The 26,816-nt window shown below is 37.7% G+C and overlaps 1 protein-coding gene across 1 annotated transcript in view; it reads left to right on the top strand.

Moving 5' to 3' along the window:
- CPLANE1 (ciliogenesis and planar polarity effector complex subunit 1) overlaps positions 1-26,816 on the top strand; it is a 55,490-nt gene that overhangs the window by 7,702 nt on the left and 20,972 nt on the right. The window contains exons 10-30 of the mRNA XM_066181068.1: positions 826-978; positions 2,225-2,982; positions 5,314-5,498; positions 6,357-6,437; positions 7,101-7,265; positions 7,590-7,763; positions 10,653-10,878; positions 11,118-11,251; positions 12,792-13,009; positions 13,265-13,429; positions 14,464-14,602; positions 14,886-14,995; positions 16,068-16,229; positions 16,391-16,499; positions 16,853-17,159; positions 17,580-18,513; positions 19,682-19,845; positions 20,825-20,961; positions 21,532-21,614; positions 24,539-24,618; positions 25,478-25,546. Coding sequence (XP_066037165.1) covers positions 826-978; positions 2,225-2,982; positions 5,314-5,498; positions 6,357-6,437; positions 7,101-7,265; positions 7,590-7,763; positions 10,653-10,878; positions 11,118-11,251; positions 12,792-13,009; positions 13,265-13,429; positions 14,464-14,602; positions 14,886-14,995; positions 16,068-16,229; positions 16,391-16,499; positions 16,853-17,159; positions 17,580-18,513; positions 19,682-19,845; positions 20,825-20,961; positions 21,532-21,614; positions 24,539-24,618; positions 25,478-25,546 — 4,553 coding nt within the window. The remainder of the gene's footprint in view (positions 1-825; positions 979-2,224; positions 2,983-5,313; positions 5,499-6,356; positions 6,438-7,100; positions 7,266-7,589; positions 7,764-10,652; positions 10,879-11,117; positions 11,252-12,791; positions 13,010-13,264; positions 13,430-14,463; positions 14,603-14,885; positions 14,996-16,067; positions 16,230-16,390; positions 16,500-16,852; positions 17,160-17,579; positions 18,514-19,681; positions 19,846-20,824; positions 20,962-21,531; positions 21,615-24,538; positions 24,619-25,477; positions 25,547-26,816) is intronic.

Below are 26,816 nucleotides of genomic sequence, written 5' to 3'. Positions count from 1 at the left end.
TCTGGGTGATATTTCAGTAAAATGCAGTGAGTGGGACAGTCTGAACTGTCACTATGTTATTTTTCTGGATCTGTAAAAGGAACAGGGATTTTTTATATCTGTAGAGTTGATTTGGGATGTTGACAGGCGTTATGCTACTTTCATCAACTCACCCTTTCAAAATGATGCAGAAAGAATTCTGTAAATCCTCTATAACTTAGTCCCAATGGTTCTGCATACGTTTGTCCACTAGGTCTTCAGTCGAGGGTGGCAATTAAATTTTAATTAAATAATTTCGGTTTAATTTTCTGTCATTTCTGAATTGACCTAAGTCTGGGAGAAGGGAAGCCATCGAAGGAAGAGGTTCTGCAACTGTTGCTGACCACTTAAGATATATAAGATATTTAGTTCAGAATATTTGCATTTGCTGATCAAATGCATCTTCTAATTCAGTTTCTCGTCTGATTTTTGGAGAAGTCAGCTGTCGTGGTATTTCTGTATAAGTTAGAATAATGAGCAAGGATTTGAGGATTTAAAGAGATACATTACTAGTAAAAATGCAGAAAACCCCTACAAACAGGGAAATTTCCAGGGCTTATTCGGGCATCAACTTCAGTATGAAGTTAACTAATGTTTTCTAGTGTGAGAGAATTCTGCTTCCCTGAAACATGGTCAAATGGTAGTTTGTTTCTGTGCAACAGATGCTTGCTGACCTGTTCTCCCTGTCTGTCTGAGACTTTTAAACTGAAGATTTTCACATCAGTAACCAATTTCCTTGACTTGTTTAGAAAGTGTCTGTGTTGTTTGAACTGATAATATGTTTTCTGTTATTGTTATTTTTTTTAGCGTAAAGGGAGATCTGGGTACTTACGATCACTGTTGTCTTTAAAAGCTAGTCTTTTAAAACAAGTTCAAAATCAAAGTTCTATCTTTTCCACCATTCCAAGATTCTTGAAGGAGGATACAACAGAAATGAACAAGAAAACCATGGATTTACTGGTACTTGATAGCATTTTTCCACTCGTAATTGTGAAATTATGTAGATTTAAAGTATTCTAAATGAAAGTAATAGTGGGGGTTTTGAAAAAAATAGTAACAGGTTTATTTATCCTAACTAGTGTTTTTAAAATTATTCAATATTCTCTTTTTCTTTATAGACATGAGGAATATACTTATTTATAAGCATATATATATATAATAATATGCTTATTTTCTCAAACTGCTACTTTATTTTTAAGCAGGTTATTTCTTTCAGCATGTATTGATTTTTTTAAGAATATCTGCCCTTATACATGTATATCAGTTTATTGTGTTTTAATACATAGAATGAGTATCATCCAGTTCCAACCCCTTGCCAGGGTCAGGGACACCTTTCATTGGGCCAGGTTGCTCAAAGCCCCATCCAACCTATCCTTGGACACTTCATGCATAGGGCAGCCACAGTTTCTCTGGGCAACCCATTCCAGAGTCTCAGCACGTCCACAGTAAAGAGTTTCTGCCTAGTATCTTCTCTGTCTGCCCTCTCTGAGTTTAAAACCATTGCCCCTTGTCCTATCACTACATGTCCATATGAAAAGTCTCTCTCCTCTCTTGCAGCCTCCTTGGAAGGTGCTGTAATGGTCTCCCTGGAAATCTAATACTTAAGCTTCACTTTATAATACAATGTAACATTAGCTGTTAGATGTACTGGAGCTTTAGACTATTTTAGTAACAGTCTTACTAAATAAATAAGATACTTATCCTGAGTTTTAGAGGATTCTTTAATCAGTTCCAAAATCTGTATTTGTCTTTCGGAAGAGTGTCCCTGTGGTCATGATTATTGAACAGCCTTTCCCAACTTCATTTCATGCTTTTGAGTTTTGGTTGGCTCTTTGAAGCTTTTGAGCTTTTGTGGAATGACTTTTGTATCTTACAGGTATCTGGCAAAATCTGTCTTGTACTCTAGGCTTCATGAAGGATGGGGTTTCACTTTCTGGTGTAAAAACTACTGCTATATTGGCAGTGTAATTTTGCTGTTAGGTAATTTAATTTCTGTCTGCCCAACTGTTTTGCAAATAATGACATTTAATTTGAGATGAAACTGCAGTTTATTAAACGTACTAGCATTTAAGCAAAGTAATTAAGCATAAAAATTTCATTTATGTGACTGACTAAATGGCAATTCTTTGCAGTCTATGTGCTCGCTCTCTCTCTCTCTGTCACTAAACTTGAATTAAACTGTTGTTTTTTTGCTTGTCTGATTTAGGACCATGAAGAAGAATCAGACACTGAAAAGCGGTTTTACAGTACCCCTTCCAACTTCTATAACCAAAGAATCTATTCACTTGTTGGTGAAGCTGATGAAGGCTGCTTAGAATTTGCATCAATGTTTGATACCATCCATGCAGAAGATGGTATTGAAGAGAAAGATAAATCATCACTGGAACTATATTCCATTCAGAAAAACCTCCTTGGTGCATGGCAGATAGGGATTTCAAAAAATATGGAAGAGAAAGATGCATTACTGAATTACACAGTGAACTGCATTATCCATTTTTTCAGCATTGTTCAGTTTGTGAAATGTACTTCACTAAACCAGGATGCATCTATAAACAAGTCTGTGAAGAATACTCAATGGATGCATTGTGTCCTGAAATATTTTCAGCAGTGTTTGACTGTCTTGTACTGGCATTCAAGAGCCAGTGTGACTGGGCATGTGGCAAAGCTGACATTGGAAACTTTAAAACTGATGCTTATACAGCAACAAGATCAGTTGTTCTCAAAAAACCTTTTGGCATGCTTCTGTCTTTTGAAAATGGTTTCTCACACCCTAAGCAGAGTGTGTGTACTACAGTATGAGAATTTTTTTGCATCTCCTGACAGTAATATTCTTGTGGAACTTGATTCCCTCACTGTGCCTCTTTTCTTAGTTCTTGATGACAATACTACTCAGCAGTTCAGCTCACTGGAATCTCTGCTTAGAGAATGTCCTCAAGTAAACCATGATGCTAAAACAGAAAAAAGGTATGAGTAGACTTTGTGAAAAATGTACAGCAAAAGCAGGTGATCAGGGCCAGCCAGCACAGGTTTGTGAAAGGCAGATCCTGCATGACCAACCTGGTCTTCTGTGGCAGGTGACCTTCGTGATGGATGAGGGAAAGGCTGGGGATATATTGGATATTTTCTACCTGGACTTACGCAAAAACTTTGACATGGGTTCCCACAACTTTCTCCTGGAGAAATTGGCTGCTCGTGGCTTGGATAAAAGCACTCTTTCCTGGGTTAAGATGGATTAATGGCTTATGGCTAGGCCTAGGAAGTGGTAGTGAATGGAGGTACATCCAGCTGCAGCCAGTCACTGTGATGTTCCCTAAGGCTCAGTATTGGGGCCAGCCCTGTTTAATATCTTTATCAATGATCTGGGAGGGGGGATCGAGAACACCTTTAACACTAAGTTGGGCAGGAGTGTTGATCTGCTGGAGTGCAGGAAGGCTCTCAGAGGGATCTGCATTGATGAGCTGAAGCCTGTGGTGTGAGGTTCAACAAGGCCAAGTACCAGGTCCCGGTCTTGGGTCACAACAACCTCGTGCAGCCTGACAGGCTGGGGTAGAGCGGCTGGAAATATGCCGGGCAGAAAAGGACCTGGGGATGCTGGTCGACTGCAGCTGCACATGAGCCAGTGTGTGTCCAGGTGGCCAGAAAAGGCCAATGGAATCCTGCCAGCAGAACCAGGGAAGTGACTGTTTTCTGTACCTGGTACTGGTGAAGTCAGCACATCAAATCCTCTGTCCAGCTCTGGGCCCCACAGTATCTGAAAAGGTGGTCAAGCATTGGACCTGGCTGCCTGGTGGAATGGGATGAGTCTCCATTCCTAGGTGTTGAAAAGATGTGTAGTTGTGGTGTTTAGGGACATGGTTTAGAAGTGGGCTTGGCAATGTTAATAGTTGGAGACAATGACCTTAAGGGTGTTCTCCAACCTAAGTGTTTCTATATGATGGAACAAAATTGTTATGAGTTAAAGTATAATGGAATATCCTTTCGGTTTTTTCCTGGCTTTTACTCCATGAAAAGGCATAATAAACAATTAAAGCATACAGATTAAGGCTCAGACCTACAGTTGAATATAGTTTGGTTATGGTGACCAAACTATCACTGCAAATCAGTTGGGAGGTAACTGATAGGTTGACAGCTGACACCACATCCGGTAGTGCAGCATCATCAGTCCAGGTATTGAAACTTTAGATGCTTTAACTGTCTCTTGTGCATTTTACTCTTTACTAGTTGCAAACTATGGAGCAAGAGTCTGCTCATATGCAATATATCAGTGGTGTCAGCTTAGTCAGCTAAGTTTTTATTCATTATGGATATTGTTCCTCAGAGCAATAAGGAAAACCTGTTTGTGGAAATTTACTAAACTGTCAGAGCTATTTCTTCCATACACATAAACTTGACTAAAGTGTGCTGTCCAGCTTTTGGGGAAGTATACTGTTATCACTGAGGTATTTCTGTGCTGCAAAACTCCAGTGAATCGAAGTGTACTATTCACATGAGCAAGCTTCTCCTTTCCAGAGATGTAGAACCTAAGCAGCATTGTAACTCACGAATTAATTCTTACTACAGTAAAAGTATTTCTTCAATAATCCTTAAATACAGTACTGCGTTCACTGCAAATCTGATATACAAGTTTCAGTTGTCTCAGAGAAGATAATCCATACTTTTGATTAATTGTGCTCCAGGTGCTGACAGTAATATGGTCACTGTGCACATGACTGGCTCTATGTGTTAATTATGAACTCAGTAATACTTCAAGATACAGAAGTGTTCCAGTTTTGTGCAAGCTTTTTCAAGAATCTAACAATGTGTATTTGCTTGTATTGTTAAACTTATTACATATCTGAGGTGGTGCATCTAATACAACTGTGCTAGGCAACTTGGACTTGCCAGCCCTAAAACCATACTCTGCAATCTTGTTTCCTTGTCTTTGCTTTTCTGTGTTATGCTTTAATTGTTTTTCAATCAGTCTTGTTTATAAAGATACTAATACCTGTTCTGAGGTTTCTATGTCTGAGATTATTTCATTTTCCTGTTGTTTAGCTGGCAAAGGGATTAATTTTGGGGGTGTTTAGGTTCTTAAAGTAGATTGCTGTGCTTAAGAAAATTTAGAAGAGTTAATGTTTGTTAGTCAAAAATGAGGCAAAAAGTGCTTCAGTTTTTCCCTTCACCAAAGTCAATAAAGTAGTTGATACAACTTAATTTTCAGGTGCATAGTGCAAAATAAAAGAATGTAAGAAATTGATGTAAGCAACTTTGTTAATTCTTGTGTAATTTCATAATATTGTACTTGCTGAATTACAGGTTGACTGTACTGTGGCAACTATTGTATAAGAAAGTGGTTTGGTATCAGGTGCAGCTGAAAAGAAAAGTCAACAAGAATGCAGAAGAGGCTTCTGTTGTCTCATTGCTTTTAAGTCATATACAAGCAACCATCCAGTCTTCAGGAGTGACATTAGAACAACACCTGAAGGTTAATTCTGTATCTGGTTAGTAAAAATGTTTATTGAAAACTAGGAAAATTAAGTCCAACTTAACAATTAGTAACTGACTACCAGATTTTTAAAAAGTGAGCCTTGGGACTTCTCTTAAAATTCTTATCATAATTCTGTCTTAAATAATTAATGTCCTGGTATGTCTGTAGGTTATATTATAATCTTTAGAGCTTGTTAAGATAAATAAAAAGACTGAATTGACTTCAGTTTGCTTTGAGCCATGTCGTAAAGAATCTAAATGGATGATTTTAATTCTTGTCTTCTGTGTTGTTTCTTCTGAAGTAAGTGGGCATCATAATGTGTCTCTTACTGGATTTCTGTGTAGAAAGCTTGCTCACTCCATGTGGTCATTGTGGGCATGAGTATGTTGTATTCACAAATGTCAGCTTCAACTAAGCATCTAAATTAGTGTAACCTAAGGTACTTGGTAATCTAGCATATTTATTTTCCAAACAATATGTAGTTGTAGCCTAATTTCTTACATTTTACTGTCCTATGTTCTACCTTCCTTTTCACTACTACACTGCTAAGCCCAGCTTCCCATTTATGTGTCTCTTTACAATTCTATTTCCTTGCCATATTCTTGATCTCTCTCCCTTAAATGACAATTCTAACTCTTCTTCCTACAGTACTCCATACAGTACATTAGCTCCTCCTGGAGGAGAATTCATAGATTACCTGTCCTGGCAAGGAGTATTCAAAGTCATCTTCTCTCAGATGCTCGAAACTTAGACTTAATTGTGAGAATAGAAGTTTACTGGGGTCTCACATATTTTGTTCTGCTTTCAGTAAATCTCTGATGCTGTAAAAGTATGTAGAACTTTTAATTTGTTAATATATATGACTTTATAGGTGAAGAGCAGTTCCTTTTAGGCTCCTACAGAGAATCTGTGGATATTTGGAAAAGATCTCTTTGTGAACTCAAGAAAAAAGGTAAGGAGTTAAACTTTGAGGGTGGAGCGGTAAGCTGTATAATCATTTTACATTTGTCATTCTGTTTGCTCTTCAGAAAGATGGGGAAAAAACAGATGAACAAAAATTAATTCCTTCAGTAGCTGTAAAATTCAAAGAATTAGTGTTTGGAAAGTAACAAAATAAAACTCGTGTTAGGAGTTTCTGTAAGAGTTGATTAAACACAGAGTCTCTTTCCTGGCATCATGAGAAAATTTTCTGCTAGTTATTAGAATAAGGAATAAATACTTCACTGGGGGAAAATACTCAGAATATTGGAGGCTTGGTGGATGTCTAAGCAACTCTGCTGTGGTTCAGGCATTCTTTCTTTGAAGGCTAGGCTTTCTTAAGCTCTCCTGTCTTTGTGTTTTAAGAGTTATGCATAGTATTGTTTTGAAAACTGATAAAATTTTTGAAAAATTTTACCTCTAGAAATAAAAATGTTGTGGATGAGCATTAACTTACTAGAGACTTAGAGGCTGTATAGAAGGATCATGTCCTAAAGTCGCTGCTCCTGATTTCTACTTCTCAAAGTGTGTTGTTTATGTAGATGTGTTTCTGGAGAGGGAAGAACTTCCTGCATGTTTTGTGTTTACAGTTTCTCTTCCACTTGGACTTCTACCTTTTTTAAATCTTTCAATGCAGGAGGAAAAAGAGCACATGTTCTTCAGCGTAGGTATTATCTTGCAATATTGTTTGGTCACCTGTATCAGTATAACATGTGTGAAGCTCAGGGACTCTGTGATCATCTGGTAAGAGAGATTCTAAGGCGATCAGAACTCTCCACGAGTGAGATGGAAAAGTTTTCTGGTATGTGTACATTGCCTAAATGTGTGATAAGGTATGTTGACACTGTTTGAATAACCTAGTGTAATTTTTGACTCAACGCAGGTCTAAATTTAGATAGTAAAGGTCCATCCCCAGTCATTAAAAACCTATTACAAGAGTCTTCTAGTATTAATATTACGTGAAATTAGTGTAAAAGATTAAGCTCTGTAAGTTCTGAAAGTTTGTCAAGGAATTGTGTAAGTTAGTTTGTTTTTAAAAAAAGCTTTATAACCTGTGATTTAATAATTTTAGCATTCAAATATAAATTTTTTTTTCTCACAATATTTTAATTCGATTTTTTTTTAGATATCAAGTATTTTCAACATGAACTATGGACAGTAACCAGCATTCATACTGACACTGCCATGGCTGTGATTCAATCCATGGCACGATTCATGGCTGCTTATTTCACAAAGCAGCTGCTCTATATCTTCCCCCCCCACAATGTTGACATCCTTCGTCCACTTCACATCAAACAAGGTATTTCCTGTACAAGCAGTTCTAGTTGCTTAAATCCTAGAATTTTTTTCACATGTATAAATGTTGTCTGTTATGCTTTAACCTGATGATCAAGTCCGCTTTTCAGTAGAGTAGGAGACAGAAAGAAACCATAAGGATGTTGCAAAAAAAGCGTAGCTGATAGAATTTTTTTCCAACTGATAGGATCATTTAGATTGGAAAATACCTGTAAGATCAGTGTGCCCAACCGTTAACATTGCCAAGCCCACCACTAAACCATGTCCCTAAACACCACAGCTGCACATCTTAATAATTTAAATACCTGCAGGAATGGAAACTCAACCCACCTTCCTGGGCAGCCAGGTCCAATGCTTGACAAGCCTTGTAGAGCAGCAGTTTTTCCTGATATCCAGTCTATAGCTCCCTGGCATGACTTGAAGCCATTTCCTCTTCTATTGCTTGGCACTTGGGAGAAAAGATGGATCCCAACCTGGCTACAGCTTGCCTGCCTTCAGGGAGTTGTAGTGATAAAGTCTCCTCTGAGCCTCTTCTCCAGCCTAAACCTCCCCAGCTCCCTCAGTTGCTCCTCACAGGACTCGTGCTCCAGACTCTTCCCCAGCCTTGTTGCCCTTCTCTGGACTCTCCAGCACCTCAGTGACTTTCTTGTACTGAGGCGCCCAGAACTGACCTCAGCATTCAAGCTGACCTCAGCAGTGCTGAGTACAGAGGGACAATCACTACCCAAGTCCTGCTGACCACGCTATTTCTGATACAAGCCAGGATGCCCTTGGCTTCCTTGGCCACTTGGGCCCACACACTGGCTCATGTTCAGCCGCTGTCAAGCTGCATGCCCATGTTCTTTTCCGCTGGACAGCTTTCCAGGCTCTTTTCCCCCAGCCTGTCGTGTAGCCAGGGGTTGTACAGCACCTGACACTTGGCCTTGTTAAATACTGTAAAACTGTCCTTTGCCTGTCAATCCAGAGCCCTCTGCAGAGCCTTCCTGCACCCTCTCATAGAAGGAGATCAGGTTGGTCAAGCACTGCCTGCCTTTGTCGAATCTCTGCTGGCTGGACCTGATCCTGGTTGTCCTGTACATGTGTGATGATGGCTCTCATGACTTTCCCCTGCACCACAGTCAGGCTGACAGGTCTGTAGTTCTCCAGACCCTTCCAGCGCTTCCTGTAGATGGGTGTCCCATTTGCCAACCTCCGGTCAGCTGGAACCTCTCTGGTGAGCCAGGACCATGGGTAATGATGGAAGCTGGCTCAGTGAGTTCTTCCTCCAGCTTCCTCAGTACCCTTTGGTGGATCCCATCCAGCCCAATAGAACTGTGTGTGTCTAAGTGGTGTGTGAGGTTGCTGACCATTTTCTCTTAGACTGGGGTCTTCATTCTGTTCCCCATTTCCTGTCTTCCAGCTCAGGGGGCTTGTTATTCAGAAAACTGGTCTTACTCTTAAAGACTGAAGAAGGGAAGGCATTAAGTACCTCAGCCTTTTTATCACCCTTTGTCACAATTTTGCCTAAAGATCTGGCTCTGACTGACTTGGGTCCTCCCAAAAGTGAGATACCAACAGTGCTGGAGAAGTAGTTGAATTGAATCTGTGATCTGGTGTGACGCCAGCTGAAAAGCCAGCGGAAAGCATTTTTTTGCTTATCTGGCAGTCAAGATCTTGGAATCCAAATCCAAATGCTTCAGACACCATATTGTCAAAGCAAGTAGGGATGCCAAGTTGCTTGATGTTGAACCCAAGTAGTACTTACTAGTTTAAGTCCTGCTTAAGTAATTTTTTCTGAGAATTACTATATATCAGTGAGTGGTTTCAGAGAGATTCCATTTGAAGACTTCCCTTGTTAGGAAATTATATTTTCAGAGCTACTTTTTGAAGTGTTTGTGGGAATAAAGATATGTTTGAAAGCATTTTAAATACTCTACCAGTAAGGTGATATTTTAGTGCCACACATCTTTTTACAATATTAAATTATTTTGATTGATTGGGTTTTCTGTAGTGTATTTGAATACACTGAGCATTTTTAATGTTTCTGTACTACAGCATGCACTGGTATCTACTTCTTTCTTCATGGTCTTTTGAATGCTTTATTTGGATAGCTTTCAAGATAAAACCTACAAAATAAAACCTTGGAGTTCTAATACTTGATCTTAGGGAAAGATCAATGTACATGTTGAGACAGTTGGTGTAAAATTACGTTGCAAAAGCTGGATTAGTGCAAATGTTTCCTAAGTAATGCCATTGTCTGAGCAAAACAGAAACTGTGAGAGAAGCAAATAACTCCTTAGAATTCATGTTGATCAGCATCTCTCCAGGAGAACCAGGAAGCAAAACCTTGATAAACAAGTCTAAACCTAAACGAAGAAAGAGATACTGAATTTGTCTGAAGTTTCTCTATATACTGTCCTAAAATCAAAGAATCACAAAATATTATGTACTGTTCTTTCTCAAAAATGCATTTTAACATTCTGTCTTCTGCAGTAAGCACAGTGTGTACAAACAATGTGGGTACACTAGGAAATCTCTAGAAATTTCGATTTATCTCAGGTGTACCCCCTGGTATATCCTGCATGTATAAAGAATACTTGCAAATGGTCCATCAGTGTGGTCAAGTCTTTAAAGTAAAAAAAAAAACAAAACCACAAGTTTTACACTTTCTTTCATATCCCACATTATTAAGCAGGAAAATAGCCTATTCTGAACACTCTTATACCACTGCATGAGCTGCATCTGCTGCTGCAGATTCTCTTCCATAGTGTAGCTCTAATAAAAGTGAATAAATATCAAAAGGAGTTGTACACTGAAACTAATCCACAAGCAATGTTTACAAAAGAATTCTAGATTATTTATCCGCTTGCATGAGAATTTATGTAAACCTTAAAATGTGCTTTTCATGTCACAGATTTACCTCCTCGTGTCATTCCACTGCAACACTCTTTGGTTACCAGAGCTGTCAGAGACCAGAACCTTTCGTCTGTGTGGACAGCTGAATATGCTCTTGATTTGTGCTTTATTGGTGGACTCATTCCAGAGGCTGTGTGGTTAGCACACACACTTGGGAGCTGGAAGCTGTCTGTTTCAATTGGTCTGGCCTACCAGTTATATTGTCAGAATTCTGATCTCTCAAGGTAAATTTGCAATTGGAATTAGTACATTATATTTTGTTACACAGTTATTTCCATGAAGTTTATTGTGGCAAGCTATATATATAGCCTCAAAAATTTATATTCCTAGACTCCTAGTGGGTGTAGAAGTTAAGGTGTTATGATTAGTTATTTTGGCATAGATATTTGTTTAACAGACCTTCATCGGATTATGTATGGATATTACTTTGTTATTCATGAGCAGTTTCTTGTTATACTTTCAGAATGAAAAAACCAGAATGTCACCTGCCATTAAGCTTATTACCAATGCAGACTTTTCAGGAAAAGTTACAATCTTTGTTAGGACAGCCAGTAACTTCTGAAACATCAGGACATATTATTTACAAGAAGTTTACAGGTACTTCAAATGAAAAAATAATTGTGGTTATTTTTCATGTTACTTGACTACATATTCAGTGTTATACACTGTCTGAGAAAGAAATAATTGCTTTGTTTTTTCTAGTGTGTGTATTACTGCTATGTATTCGAGAACTTTAATTTCATGAGGGTGTATGGTTTGGCTTTGATCATTCCAGAAGTGGAATATATTGTTAATCTTGTCTTCTCATTTGTATTGTCCAAATCTGTATTTGACTGTATTTTATATCAGCTTCTTTGGGAGAAAACTGAATCTTCATTACAATAAGCAAACAAAAAATTAATGTATAACCAGTAGAGGAATTATCATCACACTTGAAATTAGCTACAAGAAAGTGCTTAGTTCTGCCTTTTCCTTTCTGATAAAGTGGATCCCCAGGTCCAGCAGCTATCAAGGCTGAGAATGTATTCCCAGTAGGCACATACACAAGCACACATATACCATCTATATACAACTGACCACACATAAACACCTACAGACCTGCTCACCACAGGCAGCACCAACAATGCTATCACCTTTCCCTGTCCTGTTGGTCAGGGTGGAGGTCTGCATATAGATACCTGTTTGTACAGTGTGTATCACTCCAGCAGCTGGGCCAGTAGCAAGACCATTAGCTGAGTAGGTGGCCAGCAGACACAGTTGCTGAGTGTCACAGGTTGCTCATGTCTGTGTATGTGAGTCCCCAAAGCTCCAGCCCCTCTTTGTTTTCTGGTACAGACAAACACAAACACCCTCCACCTTCCCACCTACTATCCATGCACCCCCACAGCAAGTGGCCTGCAGTATGCAGTCCTGTCTGTATACAGGATGCAGCAGAGAGCTGGTCTGGGCTCCTCAGCCTGTCCAGGTGCCCGACCTTTAGAGACACACACATACCTATGTACACACTGTATTTCTGGCTCATGGCTCCCTTGGTCTCCCCTTGTCTTGCCCTTAGAGACATAAAGATACACAAACAGGTCTCACAGTTGTCTCTCTGGCTTTTGGCCAGGTCTTCACTGGTCCCTGCAGATACTGTGAGCTCTTAACTTACTACTTAACTGCTGAAATTCACACAGTTAGCTAGATCAACCTGTCCTTATTTATATTCTACAGAAAGTTTACTGGCACAATCTCTATGTTTTCTTCTCTTTTTGTCTGAGAACATTTCAAGTTCTTGTCAGCAGGTGGATGTACTTACTGATAAAAGTATTTCTTTAGTCGTTATTAATAATGTATCTGTTTATGCTTTCTTGGTAAGAATGATTTTCCAGAATGTTATGCCAAACAAACGCCTGGCTAAAAAGTTCAATCCTCTACCTAGAAAGGCAATAGGCTTCTTTGTAAGGGGGCAAAACTTAAAATTAATAATAGAATAGTAGTTTTGAAATGTATGAGATCTTATCTTAAAGCGAGTAGATGGGGTCTATCATTGTAACATATGAATGCAAATTCAGACAACATAACCTCATGATGTCAGAATTAAGATCCATGTATTGATTAAATAAATTTATCAATTTCTGGGCTTAATATTTTATAGATCCCATTGAAGAGGAAGATGCAGATGTTCTTTACAGTTCAATACAGGAACTACTGAAAGCAGCTGCTATGGCAGATGTTGATATTCTCTCAGAGACATTTCAGCTTTTGATGGATTCTGCCAAGGATCTTTGCAGAAAGTTTTATGGTTTGGTTCCAGTTGGGCTCTGTCTTCCAGCACCACCATTGTACTGTCCTCAACCAGCTTCTCTCAGTGAAGTAAGTGTGTTTCTTCTGTGTGTGTTTGAATGTATTTATAAATCTTTATGAGCTTTATTCTGGTTCCTTTGAGCTAATTTTTCTGTTTTCTTCCATGTCTGCTCATTTATCTAAGTCGCACACCAGTGATGAGAAAGTATGTGTGCCTCTGTGTTTTTTCCATAAATGATCTATGCTGTAAGGAAGAACGGATTAGGACCAGTAACATTTAGTTATATGTCCTTTCTGATTTTGGCTTTGTCTTTGCATTTTCAGGAAGACAGTGATGACATTCTTTTAAAAATGGAGAAAGAAGTCCGTCAGAAAGTGTCAGGAGTTCTTCAGCGAATTATGTTGCTCTTCCGGGCTGCTCATTTTTCTTGCTCTGCAGCACGGTGGTATATTACACAACTGAAGTGGGCTAGAAAAGTTATGCAGAAAGTAAACATTTAACTTTATATTTTTAACTTGTTTATCGGTTGTAAATATTGCTGATGAGTTTGCAGTTGCAGAAGCATTCAGTCTCACTTTGGCTTTTATGTTGTGTTTTAATACATGTGATCTTATAGTTTTGCACATCATGTTCATTTTTTTAGGAAACCAGAACTTAGAGATGTAGGGTATCTAATTCATAAAGTCTTTCTATATCTACTTGGTAACATACAAATTCATTTATTTTCCATTCAAAGAAAAAAAGGAGACTTTAATTGGAAATTACAGCTGTTAGCTGGAAATAGTCTCCAAATCACTTAGGGTTGAATAAATAACAGAGAAGATAATGCTCACTTCAGGTAAGGAGATCATCTTAGTGGACAGAACTTGGAAGATCTCATTCTACTTTTGTGCAATTTTTTTGCACAGAAGAAAGTTTAGAATAAATTGATAAAAAAATTTTGTGTAAAATCAGTCTTTTCTTAGGTCGTTGTAACATGGCTACTTAAAGAAGGTTGAGTTGATACAGAAGGGAGTGTGTGCCTCCCTTCCTGCAACTCCCCTGCACCAGCATTACTGTAGTGGCAGAGACCAGGAACTGGTCTGGCTGAGAAGTATTTACTTATGTTTGCATGGTCATGTGCTTAATGTTGGCATGGGGAGCTGGTCAGACATACCAACTGAAACTGGAGGTAAAGCTGGTCAGCCTTGGTGGCAGCAATCTGGACTGTGTTGAATCAGTCTGATTTTTTGATTATTGTAATCTTAGTTCTTCTTACACTTTGTGTTAGTCTTGTATTTCATGGTAATCATGAGTACCATTCAAACAAAAGCATTTTTTGTGCCATAGCTCATATTAAACATACTCCTTCAAATGAATTTTCAGAATAGGGATTTAAAGAAAATGGAAAACGAGCTTCAAGGGAGTTTTACTGATCTTGGCAGTATTCTAATAATCGAGAAGCTGTGCAATTAGTAGTGATACATGTAAAATGTTAACTTTTTAACTTCTGTTTTGGTTGGTTTTTTACCTATTTTTATAGATTCGAATGAAAGGTTCTCTTCCTTTGCTGAGTCCATTTCCAGAGACTTTGCTTCGTTACTGCAGTTTCTGCAGTGTTCTCTATGGACCTACGTCTTCTGGAGCCCATCAGTTTGATGACATTACCTGTAAAATTTTAGGTCTGTATGCAGTAACATAAAATAGTGTAGAGCTGGAAAAAAGAACACCAGTGAAAATCCACAGGAGGCAAATTAGCCCTTATAAGCTTGAAATAGAATATTGCAATGTGTCAGGAACACATTTCATTTTCAGATTTTGTGTTGGTAATTAAAACTCTTATTCTAAAATGTGCTGTTCTAGTATGGGGGTGGGGGGTCATGTTACAGATCTGACAGATGTGAAAGAAAGTGTTCTATTTAATTTATTTAAATAGTCTCACTTTATTGCATGTTTGTATTGTAGGTTGGTTCAGAGAGTTCTGTGCATTATGTTGGATGTTTCATGTTTGTGAAAAATTATCTGACAGCTGTAGGCGGTACCAAACTGCAAGGGAAAATATTAACATTATCAAGGTAATTGTATTGCTAAAATATAGTAGAGATACACCTTAATTTCATGCAGCTAGGAGAAGAATTCTAAAGGTCTGCTCTATATTTCTGTGCGAACTTCTTTTTGCTTAACAGGACAAAATGAGCACAGTGCTTGCAATGTAAATTGTGTATTTGATGCTATAGAGCAGTGTTCTGATCATGTGATCTCCATTTTCCTGACAGTATTTCTTAGTCTCTTGCTTGATGTTTGAGTCAGGAGAGTTGCCAGGAGAACAATAGCTTCTATATTTGTTGCCTAAGAATTTACTTTCTGGTTTGTTTTCTTTCCCGGTTAGGTCAAGATATTTTGAGTATTTCCTGAATAATATACGCTTAATACACCACAAATGGGATTCATGGTGTGCTAAATATACATAGTTGTCAGAAAGAGTAATGAAAAAAATTAAAATTTAATTGTGTTTTCTCTACTTATATCTTCATCAATTGATGTCAGAGGTCCAGGAAGAAAAAGAAAGAAACTACTAGCATACTTGTCATGTGTGCTATAAGAAGTCCAAGATTTTTCTTCACCAGGAAAACCAAGTTTCAGATAAACAGGATGGCTCTGTTTCAAGTGGTAGAATGTTCTGATTTTTCAGTACTTTGTGTGACAGTGACAAATGAGATAGAAAATACTGTTCAAAATAAACCAATCCATCTTAACAGCCTCTTACAAGGCATAATTATCTTGCTCACAAGAAAGAATTTATGATCACTGAAGTCAAAGTAGAATTACTTACTTGACAGTTTAGGCAAATCCTCAAGTTTTACTTGTGACTGCAAACAAACTCTTCAGCAGAGTGCTAATGGAATTATTTCCTAAGCTGGTTTTAAAAAGCCCTTTTTTCCTCGCTCTTTTTTTTTATTTTAATGTACATTATGATCCATTACAACTTTGATCTGTTTCTTGCCCTCCGACATTACTCTGCTTGGCAGGTAAGTTAGAGATTTTTATTTTCTTTGGGCTAGGAAAGAAGCATAACTATTTGCAGTGTATGAATAATTTTGCCGAAATATATTGTTCGTACAATAATGTTTCTGGTGTTTTTTTTAGGATCCAAATAAGAATGGATATGATGCCTACACAGTTGAGCATTGTCTGAGTGCAGTAGAGTGGGCTTGTCGAATGCTTCCTTTCTGCAGATTCATGAACGTTGAAGAATTAGTTCAAGATGTAATTTTGAGTCTCCTTGGAGAATTGCCACCAGTAAAAAAGGTAAAAGACCTTAAAACTAGGATAAAAGTAATAGAGATTATCACAAATATTTCTCCTCCTTGGAAAACCTACTTGTTAGATTTTCTCATGGTATAAGTTCTTTGTGGAAAGACACCTACTTGTATGAGAGCTACTGGAAAAGATGCCTTTTTTTTGTGTAGGTGGCAGAGATTTTTGTACAAGCATTTCCTAATCCTGAAGATATAAGAGTTTCACTAAGAGATAAATATCATGGACTTCGGCAGCGACTCAGACAGAGTACTGTTAAAGGTAATGATCCTCATTCTTCAGGAAGTTTTAAACACGCTTTGTTTCTTATCCTAGTTATCAGCTTGTGACAATACTTTCTTTCATACCCCATGCAAAACAATTATTGTAGTTTTCAGTTGGACAACTTTGAGTCTTGTGAAAAATTTTGTGTTTTCTTTGTGATACATCTGTACCAGTCACAAGGTATCACGGCTTTCAAAATGTTGATGTATCTTCACTTTATCGCAGTTTCTTGTTGAATTTATAAGTGGTTCTAATTTATGATTTTAATTGAAATTTAATTCATATCTCAGTTTGAGAGACTAACTTTAAACTGAAAATTAAGATTGAAAACTTGGTTTGCTTTCTTTCAGTAGGTCCTGAAAGTGAAGAAATGATGTCTGTTATACAGGCTGCTGAAGAAGTGAGGAAGAAGGCCTTGAGACGTGTAGTAAAGAACATAGGCCCTATAGAAATTAATATTTGGGAGCCAGTCGAAGAGGGAGCATCAAATGATGAGGAACACTGTTACGACAGATTCTCACTAGGCACTAGTCTAAGCACAAGCACACTTACTGATGTTGGGGATCCTCAGGTATATAGTGATGCAGACATGGCAGACACACTTTCTGATGCTTTGCTTACTGAAGAAACAAGACCTGAAACACCTTCATTCCCACGGTATGAAAAATTTGCAGCAGAAAGCTTTTGATTTAAATTAGGGGGAAAAAAAAGAGAGAGGTGTCTCCTGCTGATCAAGTAATCTCTTCACCAAACAGTTTAATTGTCACTATGGGTGATTTATCAAGTGAAGAATTACAGATTTCTCCAGTCTTAGAACTGTCAATGTTATACCAGTTAGTATGTGACTAATGCATTACTAAAGTGTAAATTACTATGTCTACATTCATGTATGTTACTGCCTAGTTTCTGTCTATGGATTTTGAATTTGATTAATTTGCCACCTATACATCATACTAATGTAAATTTGGGTTTGCTGGCTATTTTTAACTTCAACGGAAGATAAGCAGCTAATGTTGCATGTAATTCTTCTTAAAATGGATTTGGGTATTAATTGTTCTTACATTTATTGTCTTACAGGGAAAATGAACTCCAACAACAAAGGAAAATAGGTAGCAAAAATACCACACACAGGATAAAAGCTTCTAACTGTAAAACAAAGCTTAGAGACAAAGTGTGTAGGAGAGACATACCTAATCAATGTAATTTGCCTGTAGTTGGTGCATGGGAATTTGAACGTGATGATGATGAATATGTTAGATTTTTAGAACTCTTCTTGAGTTATGTTCTTGAGAGAGATCTGATAAAGTACAGTGACCTTGGAATTCCATTTCTCACTAGCTTTTCTGGGCTGCTTCAAGAGCATGAATTGAACTCGCTCTTTTTTGATGTTCACACGACACTAAAACGTCGACAAAACAAAACTAGAAGTCAAAGTGTGTTTAGAGCGGGGTCTTGCTATACTGTCACCCTGGCATCTTGTGATCCTGAAAAAGTGTCTGCCTGTAATGAAAACAAAAATATTTTGGAAAACCCAACAATTGTACAGTCTTTTGGACAGACCACAGAATCTTCTGTGTGTAACGTAACAAAAGGCCTTAAAGAAGGCTTATTTGGTTTAAAATACAAGTCTATATACAGAGCTCAGACTGACAATCCAGGAGTCACTGTTGCACTAACAAGCCAGACCTTACCTAACCATACTTCCTCTACCCTGCAAACTCAGGCAATTTCTAAATATGTTTACAAAACTCTTGATGTAGTTGGTATTGTACCAGCAGAAGAACTGCCTGTAGAATTGACTGGCAAATGGAGCAATATTTCAAAATTGCTGGAGTGGATGATCAGATGGTCTGATAAAAGACTGCTCTGTGGTTCCAATAAACGAGTTTCCTTAGAAGAGACTCTCCCAATGATACCTGTGAAAACATCAGCAGCAGCTGTCCTTACATCTTTTTGGTTGTTAGAACGGTTATACAGAGACAGATCTCAAACAAAGCACATAAAATGCAAGGTAAGAAAAAGGATGGGACAAGTGTCAGTGAAATGTGTGAGTGAGTTATGCCAGTAAAGAAAAATCACACACATGCTTTACCTTGTAGTTCCATTCTCAGTAGAACGTGGAATATTAATTAATAGCCTTTCATTTAAGAGTGGCTAAAAAAAGAGAAAAAATCCAGAAATACTGAAATTCTATCAGTAGAAATACTTGAGTTGGAGATGAAAGTTCCCTTTGGAAGTTCAAAATCTAGGTCATTTATCCAGATACCACATTTTTTGCATGAATTCCTGCAAGTTTGGCCTCTGTGTCTAGTTTTAGACATCATCTTTGAAAGGACATACTACTGGAGATAGGATATGGCAAAGCAAGGCAAAGAATAAAGGAATAGTTCCTCTCACCAGAGTTTAAGTTCATTTGTCTTTGAGGACAGTGCAGATACAGTCTGACTGCAGTATTTTGACTGGTTGAAGACCAGTGAAAAATGACTAGCACTGTTACAGAGATTTGGAGTATATGTGTGGATATGAAGGAAGAGATTTGCCAGAGGAATCTGGTACATGTTACTTTAGTTTATCCTTTAGAGACAACTGGATCACTTAGCTTCTTTTATTAACAGTACGTAGAATCAGATAATACAGGAAAGGCTTTGAGGGGAGAGGGTTGTGGAACTTTTCTTGAGAAGGCTTTTCTTCAATTTCAAGAGGTTTTTTATTACTTTTGGTTTGTATTTTCTGTTTTTTTGACAAGTATTTTATTTACAGCTTAAAAATTTTGTGCATGCATCTAACCACAAGGTTATGTATGTCTTTTTGCCTTTCATATTATTTTCAGTGGTAATTTGAGAGTTCTATATTGTCTGGATAAGGCCAAATCTTACTGTATATATTTGTCTTGATTTTATTGTCATATAGTGTCTTTGACAATTCACACTTGGTTGACACTGAGAAATCTTTCTTGTATTTCTTTTGGATAATTCAGAGGACCATTGTTTTACTTAATGCAAAAAGGGGAGAAACTCTTGTTTCACAGGCAGCTGTAAATGCAGGATTTCTTTGTTCTATAATAAAAGACATGAGTTAAGCATAATCATTCTATATGAAAGCATTGTGGTTTTTTTTAAGTACCTGGTATCTTTCTTTTTTAACTAGTGAATTTTGATTATTATTGTTTTTATTAATAGCATCCAGATGATCTGTATCTGAAAGAAGTTGCATCTCTATCAAAAGCCCAGTCCAGAACAGCAGAAGAAAGTAGTTTGGATGAAGGCTCTTCTGCAGTGGCCAATTCTCTTCTTGATGTCCAGATTGTACAAGACTATGATGATCTTTGTGAAAGTGATTTGGGGTATTTTTTTTTTTTTTAACCTAAGAACTCTAGTTGGTCATAATTCCTCTACTGAGCAGCATAAAGAGACCTACTGTTATTTTGCGTTATGTACATGTTTAATTTTGTGTGAAAAGTCAAACTTGGGCTTATTGGTTACAGCTGCATGAAGCAAATGTTTTCCCTCGGCACATGTACATTAGGTAGAAAATAATGTAGCTGTTGCATATTAAGTGAATTTTACATGATTGTTTGTAGGCTTAGTGATGTGGAAATAGAATCTATATTTCCATTATAATGGGTGTCATGGTTTTCTCCAAGGATTCAGATAACTTCCCCTATCTTCATTGTAATTTTCTTTCATTTGAGATGAGTGGTTCAGAATGTTAGTTTTTTTTCCCCTGGGTCTGTAATCCAGCTATGTTCATATATGTTTGCATGTTAGAAAAACAGGTGGGAAAAGCAGTAAATATTTTATTTGTTAATAACTTGTACTGTCCTGAAGATAAAGAATCCTTAACCAGAATTCCTCTGTCTCATTTCATCTTATGTTGCAACAAAGAAAAAAATAGATCTCCCGTATTAGAATATATATAGAGAGTGAGTTATGTAGATCTCTAGTATTCTGAAAATAATCTCTAGTATTTTGAGACATGACTGAACATCTTGTCTGACAGATTTCTACTTTTTTAATAAACAGAGTTCCTGTGAGGGAGGTAAGTGTAGCCTTAACCAGATGGTTTTGAAGACAAAGCACAGTTTGTCTGAAAACAGCCTATCTGAAAGAGTGTACCATTAATGGCACTAAAATATCACAGCTATGCCAAAAAAATTAGGCTTGGTTTTAGTTGTAGTCAGAGAGGAAACCTATATGAGTATTGATTATATCACAAGAGTGTTTATTTTACAGTTAAGCACTAGCCTGCAGTCTGAAAGGAACAGCATACTCAAAGTGAGCCAGATACTTATGTTGTTAATTATATTTTCTAATCCCTATTAGCAAAATGACTGCAAAGTCAAAATATTTTTATAAGAAAGAAATTGATCATGGAAATAATTCTGTGCCTGATATAACTGAAGATCTGAATGAAGTGGGACCATTTGTTCAGCAGCAGTTGAATGAAACATCAGAAAAAGGTTTGTTTTAATGGTAAATCCTTTTACTGTGGTGTGACATATAGAGCAGTAGGAGTTTTGCATGAATATAATTTTATGTCCCTCCGTTTATTTAATCAAAAAATGCGAATGTCTTCATTGTTCTATTGGAATTATTTTATCCAGTTTGTATTATAACTAAATTATATAAAATTGTTTTATCAAGACCTTCCAATTGCTTTTTTACTATGTCACTTTTTTTTCTATAGAGATAGAACAGTGTATGTTAACATCTTCTGTTCTCTTATATACTTCCATTCTGGAAGTATTCACACAGCTGTGCAAAATGATTCACAAATTTTAAGAGCTGAGTATGCATAAATTATCATATTCATACCGTTTACATAAACTGGGGATTTTTTTACCTCTCTCTTCGGTTGCGTGCATCAACACTAGCAAGAACTCAAATTTTGAATTTGCTGAAACCAGTCTGAACACTTCACTCCACATTAGTGGAAAAAGTGGATTAATGTGTTCTGCTGTCAGAAATCATGTAACAGTACTAAAATCTATGTAGTTTTCTAATTTAGAGTAATTGTGTTTGTTTTATAGAGGTCTTTGAGGAGCCATATGAAACTTCAAAGAGCTCAAATAGCTCTGGCAAGATCAGACCTGTAGGACATCAAAGAGAACAGGTAAGTTACCATGGAATCATCAGAGATCATAAGCATTTGGGTTTGGAAGGGATCATCTCATTCCAAACCCCCTGCCATGGGCAGGGATACCTTCCACTAGACCAGATTGTCCAGGGCCCCTTCCAGCCCGGTCTTGAGCACTTTCATGCATGGGACATCCACAGCTTCTCTGGGTGACCTGTTCCAGTGTCTCATCTCCTCTCAGTAAAGTATTGCTTCCTAAAATCTAGTCTACACCCACCCTTTTTCAGTCTAAAGTAATTCCCCCCTCTCCTGTTACTATGTGCTCCTGTAAAAGGTCCATCTCCAGCTTTCCTGTAGGCTCCTTTAGGTACTGAAAGACTGCTCTGAGTTCTGCCCAGCGCTTTTTGTTCTTTATGCTGAACAACCCCAGCTCTGTCAGCCTTTCCTCATGGGAAAGGTGCACCAGGCCTCTGAACACCCTTTGTTCTGGACTTGCTTTATCAGGTCCGTGTCCTTATATTGCGGGACACAGAGCTGAACACGGTGCTGCTCCGGTGAGTCTTCTGAGGACAGAACAGAGGGAAGAATTGCCTCCCACAGTATGTCAGCCATGCTGATTTGGATGCAGCCCAGGTTGTGTTTGGCTTGGACAACCTCTCAGTATTCCTTACCCTGTCCTTGTTTTGACCCTCTGTAGGCTTTATTTTTGTATTTGACTTTGTCCAGGAACTCCTTGTTCATCCACACAAGCCTCCTGGCACTTTTTCCTAATTTCCTCTTTGTTGGGATGCATCCCTCCTGAGGTTGGAGGAGGTGATTCCTTACTGCCCTGAGATATTCAAACTCCACCATTTATGTTTGCTGCAGCTAAGGCTGCCCTTGAGCTTCACATTCCCACATTCCTCCGTGTTGGTCAGAATGAGGTCCACCATGGTACCTCTCCTCACTGGCCGTTCTATCACATGTGGAAGGTAGTTACCATCAATACCTTCCAGAACCTCCAGGACTGCCTGTGCTCTGCTGTGTTGCTCCTCCAACAGATACTGGGATGGTTGAAGTTCCCTGTGAGGACCAGGGCTTGCAAACATGGAGCTGTTCCTATCTGCATATAGGGGACCTCATCTACTTCATCTTCAAGTTGGGCAGCCTTTTATTAGACCCCCACTGTAATGTCCCCTGTCCCTGCTCTCCCTGTAAACCTGAGCCATAAACTCTTGGTCAGCTCCTCATCCATTCCCAGGCAGAGCTCCATGCACTCCAGCTAGTTACTGACAGAGGGTGACGCCCACTCCTCAATCTCCCCTGCCTGTGCTTCCTAAAGATCCTACATCCATCCATTCCAACACTCCAATCATCAAAGCCATCACACCGCATGTCTGCAATGCCAGTAAAATCATGCCTGGCAGATGTACATGTCTCAAACTCTTTTTTTATTCCCCATGCTATATATGCTTGCATGGAGGCCCCCAATGAAGCAGAGTTACTGGCAGGAGTAATTGTAATTCCTTTGTGCAGCTCTTCAGGTGCTCTGCTGACATGCAGTTCCTCTCCAGGCATCTTTTTCTGACCCTGGCAAAAAATTGCCCATCCTCTGGCAACTTTAGTTTAAAGCCCTCTTCTCCCTTGCCTAGACTATGACCGAAGGTGCTCTTCCCCTTCTCTGATAGATGAACCCCATCAGCCCTCAGCAGACCAGGTTCTCAAAGCAAGTCCCATGGCTGAAGAAGCCATACACCTGGCTGTGGCACCAGTCCTGTAACCATTTGCTGATTCACCAGATTCATACCCTTTGGAACCCCGTCCTTTTGACTGGGAACATTTGACTGTGCACTCCAGAGCCCTCACAGCCACTCCCTTCTCAGCCTGCTCGTGGATGTGTCACTAGCACCCCTGTGAAGCCACAGCAGCAGGTCATAGTGGGCTGTACAGGGCTTGGTTGTCTCTTGGAGACATCACTGACAGGAACCCTGGCGAAGCAGCACCTCTCTAGAGAGTGTGTCACACTGGCAAATGGCATCACTTTACTTAGTTGTGCTGGTTGTAACACAGGGAGCAGGTGTGGCTGCCTTACTCAGCTCCAGCATTTCTCCTGACATGATAGGATCTTACATGGAATCATTGAATTGTTATGAATACTGTTTTCAAAGTCTCCTGAATTCATCAATATATTTGTGAACTTGAGGGCTAAATTGTTTAGGCTTGGCGAATCTTCTTCCTTGGTTAATAATAAAAGTAACAATTTAAAGGTAGCAAAGTGAGCTCTGCTCTGAACACTTTTGAAAATGTGTGTGTGCTTTCATATATGTAGTTTCATATATATATAGTTCATGTAATTATAAATACATAAAATTGAGTTGATTTTTTTAAAAATTTAAATATATCAATATGTTTATTTTGCTTCTCTCTGAAAACTTAATCTGGATTTATAAATGAGCCTTCTTTTCTCATGCATCTTTTTTGGTCCTAGGTATCTTTTCTTTGAAAGTTTCTAAGGGCAGGGCTATTATGCTATGTAAGGTGGTCTTCAATTTTTTCAATACATTTTACTATAGTGAATCTATGACACGTGTAAAATCCTGCATTTGTTTCATTTTCTTAGTTTGTAGATAGTTTGTGTGTAATGGGATTGTTTCCACATTTTCATCTTTACCTAGGGGGTGTAAGATTAGCAGAATATGTATCCAGGGTACTACATGAATATGAACTTGGACCTAAAAATCTCATAATAATGAGATTGTTGTAAGAAAAAGAGAGGTGCTCAGGTGAATTGTTATATCTCTTCATTGCTGATCTGTAAGTGTCTTCTGATAAGTATGTAATTTTGATTATTTTTAGTGAGATTTTTTAATTGGATGATTAATCACAAATACGTTTGCCATAGGCTAAAAAACTTGTATTTTACTGAAGCAGGAGAGATAGAAAAACTTGCAAGTTCAGATACATATTTTTATATTCAGCAGGTTGCCGTTTCAGCTGTAGATAGTGCTCCAGAAGATCAAAACATGGAAGAAACAAAGGAAGAAAAAGCTAAACAGAATATGTAAGGGACTTGTTAGTTTTTTTAAATTCCTCTTTTAACTTTGCTTAAAAATCCAAAGTAGTTTTGTTAAAGATGGTATCCAGTGATGTCTCAGGGGTTCTTCCTGTTGCTTACAGCAACAAAGCCGTAGTTTCACAGTTTCAGTCATCTCCTGTTTCATGTACAGGCATTTCACATGTATGAAGGGCTGGGTTGATGAGTCATTACTTTAGTAACAGTCTAATAAAATAAGCATGGTTTGTGGGAAGTCATATTTTATCTAGGAGAAAGAGAGGCAATAACTGGAAAAATGGAAAATCTTATTATAATAGCATATGAATTAATGTCCCTATATATACATAATGTTTGTGAAAGACTTTAAAATGACCTTTAGAAAGATTTGAAATCCTCTACTTTTTAAAATTGCATATTTTTGTTTTAACTGAGTGTAAGATGCCCCTTGAGAATTTATTATGGCATTGTTTTTTCTCTTCTAGAGATGCCGATAATACTGATATTAACAGTATTAGTTAAATTGGATTTTCTCTTCCTTTGTCTACCAGAATCAACCTCTTTTTTTGCCTGCTATCTGTCCTGAGTAGCCGGAACTTTTAGTTTGAGTCAGTTTCTGATTGCTAGGGAGACAAAACATGAATGTCAATATTTGCCAGCTCAGATTGCAGTGTAATGCAGTAATTGAAGCAATGCAGATCAGTTTAGCTTTTATCAGGTGGCTTTCGGGTATTTTATCTCAAACTAATTAAAATGCTTTTTCAGGAGGTTATGTGTATATTTGTACACATACGTGTATATAAAATCAAAACAGACAGCACAACAAATTATTGTAGTATTTTCAATACTAATTTTTCTCTCTTTGTAGCATGACTGAGGTTGTGACTAGCAACATTTCCCACCCATTGTCTTTAAAACAAGATGCAGAAGTTCCTAGGTAAGGTAAACCTGTATACTGTTTTATGTAATGAAATTGAATTTTCAGTTTGAAGTAATGTGGTGTGTAGATTTGACTGCAAAATAATTGCAGGTATAGTGTATTGCATCCGTAAATTAAGTAGTTTTTCTCAAACTTTTTTGTACTGTAATCCTTGTGGATCATATACTCTCTTGTGTTACCTGTAATATCACACGAATTGAACGTTAATTCACAGTGATCGGATTTCAAGAGGCATGACAGTTTTGTTTTCTGGTTCTGGGCAGAATTCATTATATAATATTACTAAAGGTACTTGGTTGTATAGAACACCTGTACAATAATATTTTAAATTTATGTATACATTTTAATTAAAATCATTAAAATGTGTCTTTCCTATGGCAACTGATTGATTTAGATATATACAAAATAGAGAGAATATAGGAATTGGGAAAAGGAGTCAGGAGTCAGTCTCAGGCTTTCAGTTCTAAAACAGTCCTCTATAAGGCTTTTTTCAGTTTAGAGGAAGATTTGAACTGTGCATACTTTTGGGTTCCATTTTCATGTGTCTCTAGTCCCTTTTCCTTCATGAACTTCTCATGCCAACTATTTAAAATAAAAAAAATTTACACAAACTCTTGGCATTTCAGGACATGCTTGCACATTCTTAGTGCCTCCCAAAAGATTTCATATGCCCCTTCGCACCTATTACATATCTAAAACTATTATTCATTAGCCATTCCTTTATGCCTCTGTTTCTTCACATGCTTGGAGGCCATCCTGTACAATTGTGAAAAGTCCTCCAAGTGTTGCCTGTATCCATAGCAATGTCAGCATTTTTCTTAAACAGAGAAATGTCATTTGGGTCAGTTTCTGCTTGTGTAAGCGAAGTTCTTCAGTTTTTTTTATAGCTGAGTGTAAATCCTAACCCTCTCTTCTTCATGTAAGGAATTAATGTACTTATTATTCTTTACCTACTGAAAAGATCTTGTTATCACTGTGGGAAAATGTAATGTATTGTACATGTTACTCCAATTTTAAATTATTTTCTTTAATCTGAAATCTTGTTACTTTTTATGCCCAAATATCTAAAGAAACATTACTTCAAGTCAAAGTGAATCTACCTTCTGCCTTATTTCAACTAAGAAGTCCCTCTTTATTTTCCATCAGCTGTTTGACTTTATGACTAACCAGACCTTTTTTCTGTCTTTTTGGTTAAATCATTGTTTTCTACCGTATCTCTAGTGAAAATAGTATTTTAAATACACTTGTGGCTACAAAATCAGATAGA

The sequence above is a fragment of the Chamaea fasciata genome, unplaced genomic scaffold, assembly GCF_029207755.1.
Source record: "Chamaea fasciata isolate MVZ Bird 193981 ecotype frontalis unplaced genomic scaffold, bChaFas1.0.hap1 SCAF_4, whole genome shotgun sequence".
Taxonomy (NCBI): domain Eukaryota; kingdom Metazoa; phylum Chordata; class Aves; order Passeriformes; family Sylviidae; genus Chamaea; species Chamaea fasciata.
The sequence above is the reverse complement of the archived record's forward strand: the minus strand, read 5'-3'. Positions and strand labels throughout refer to the sequence as shown.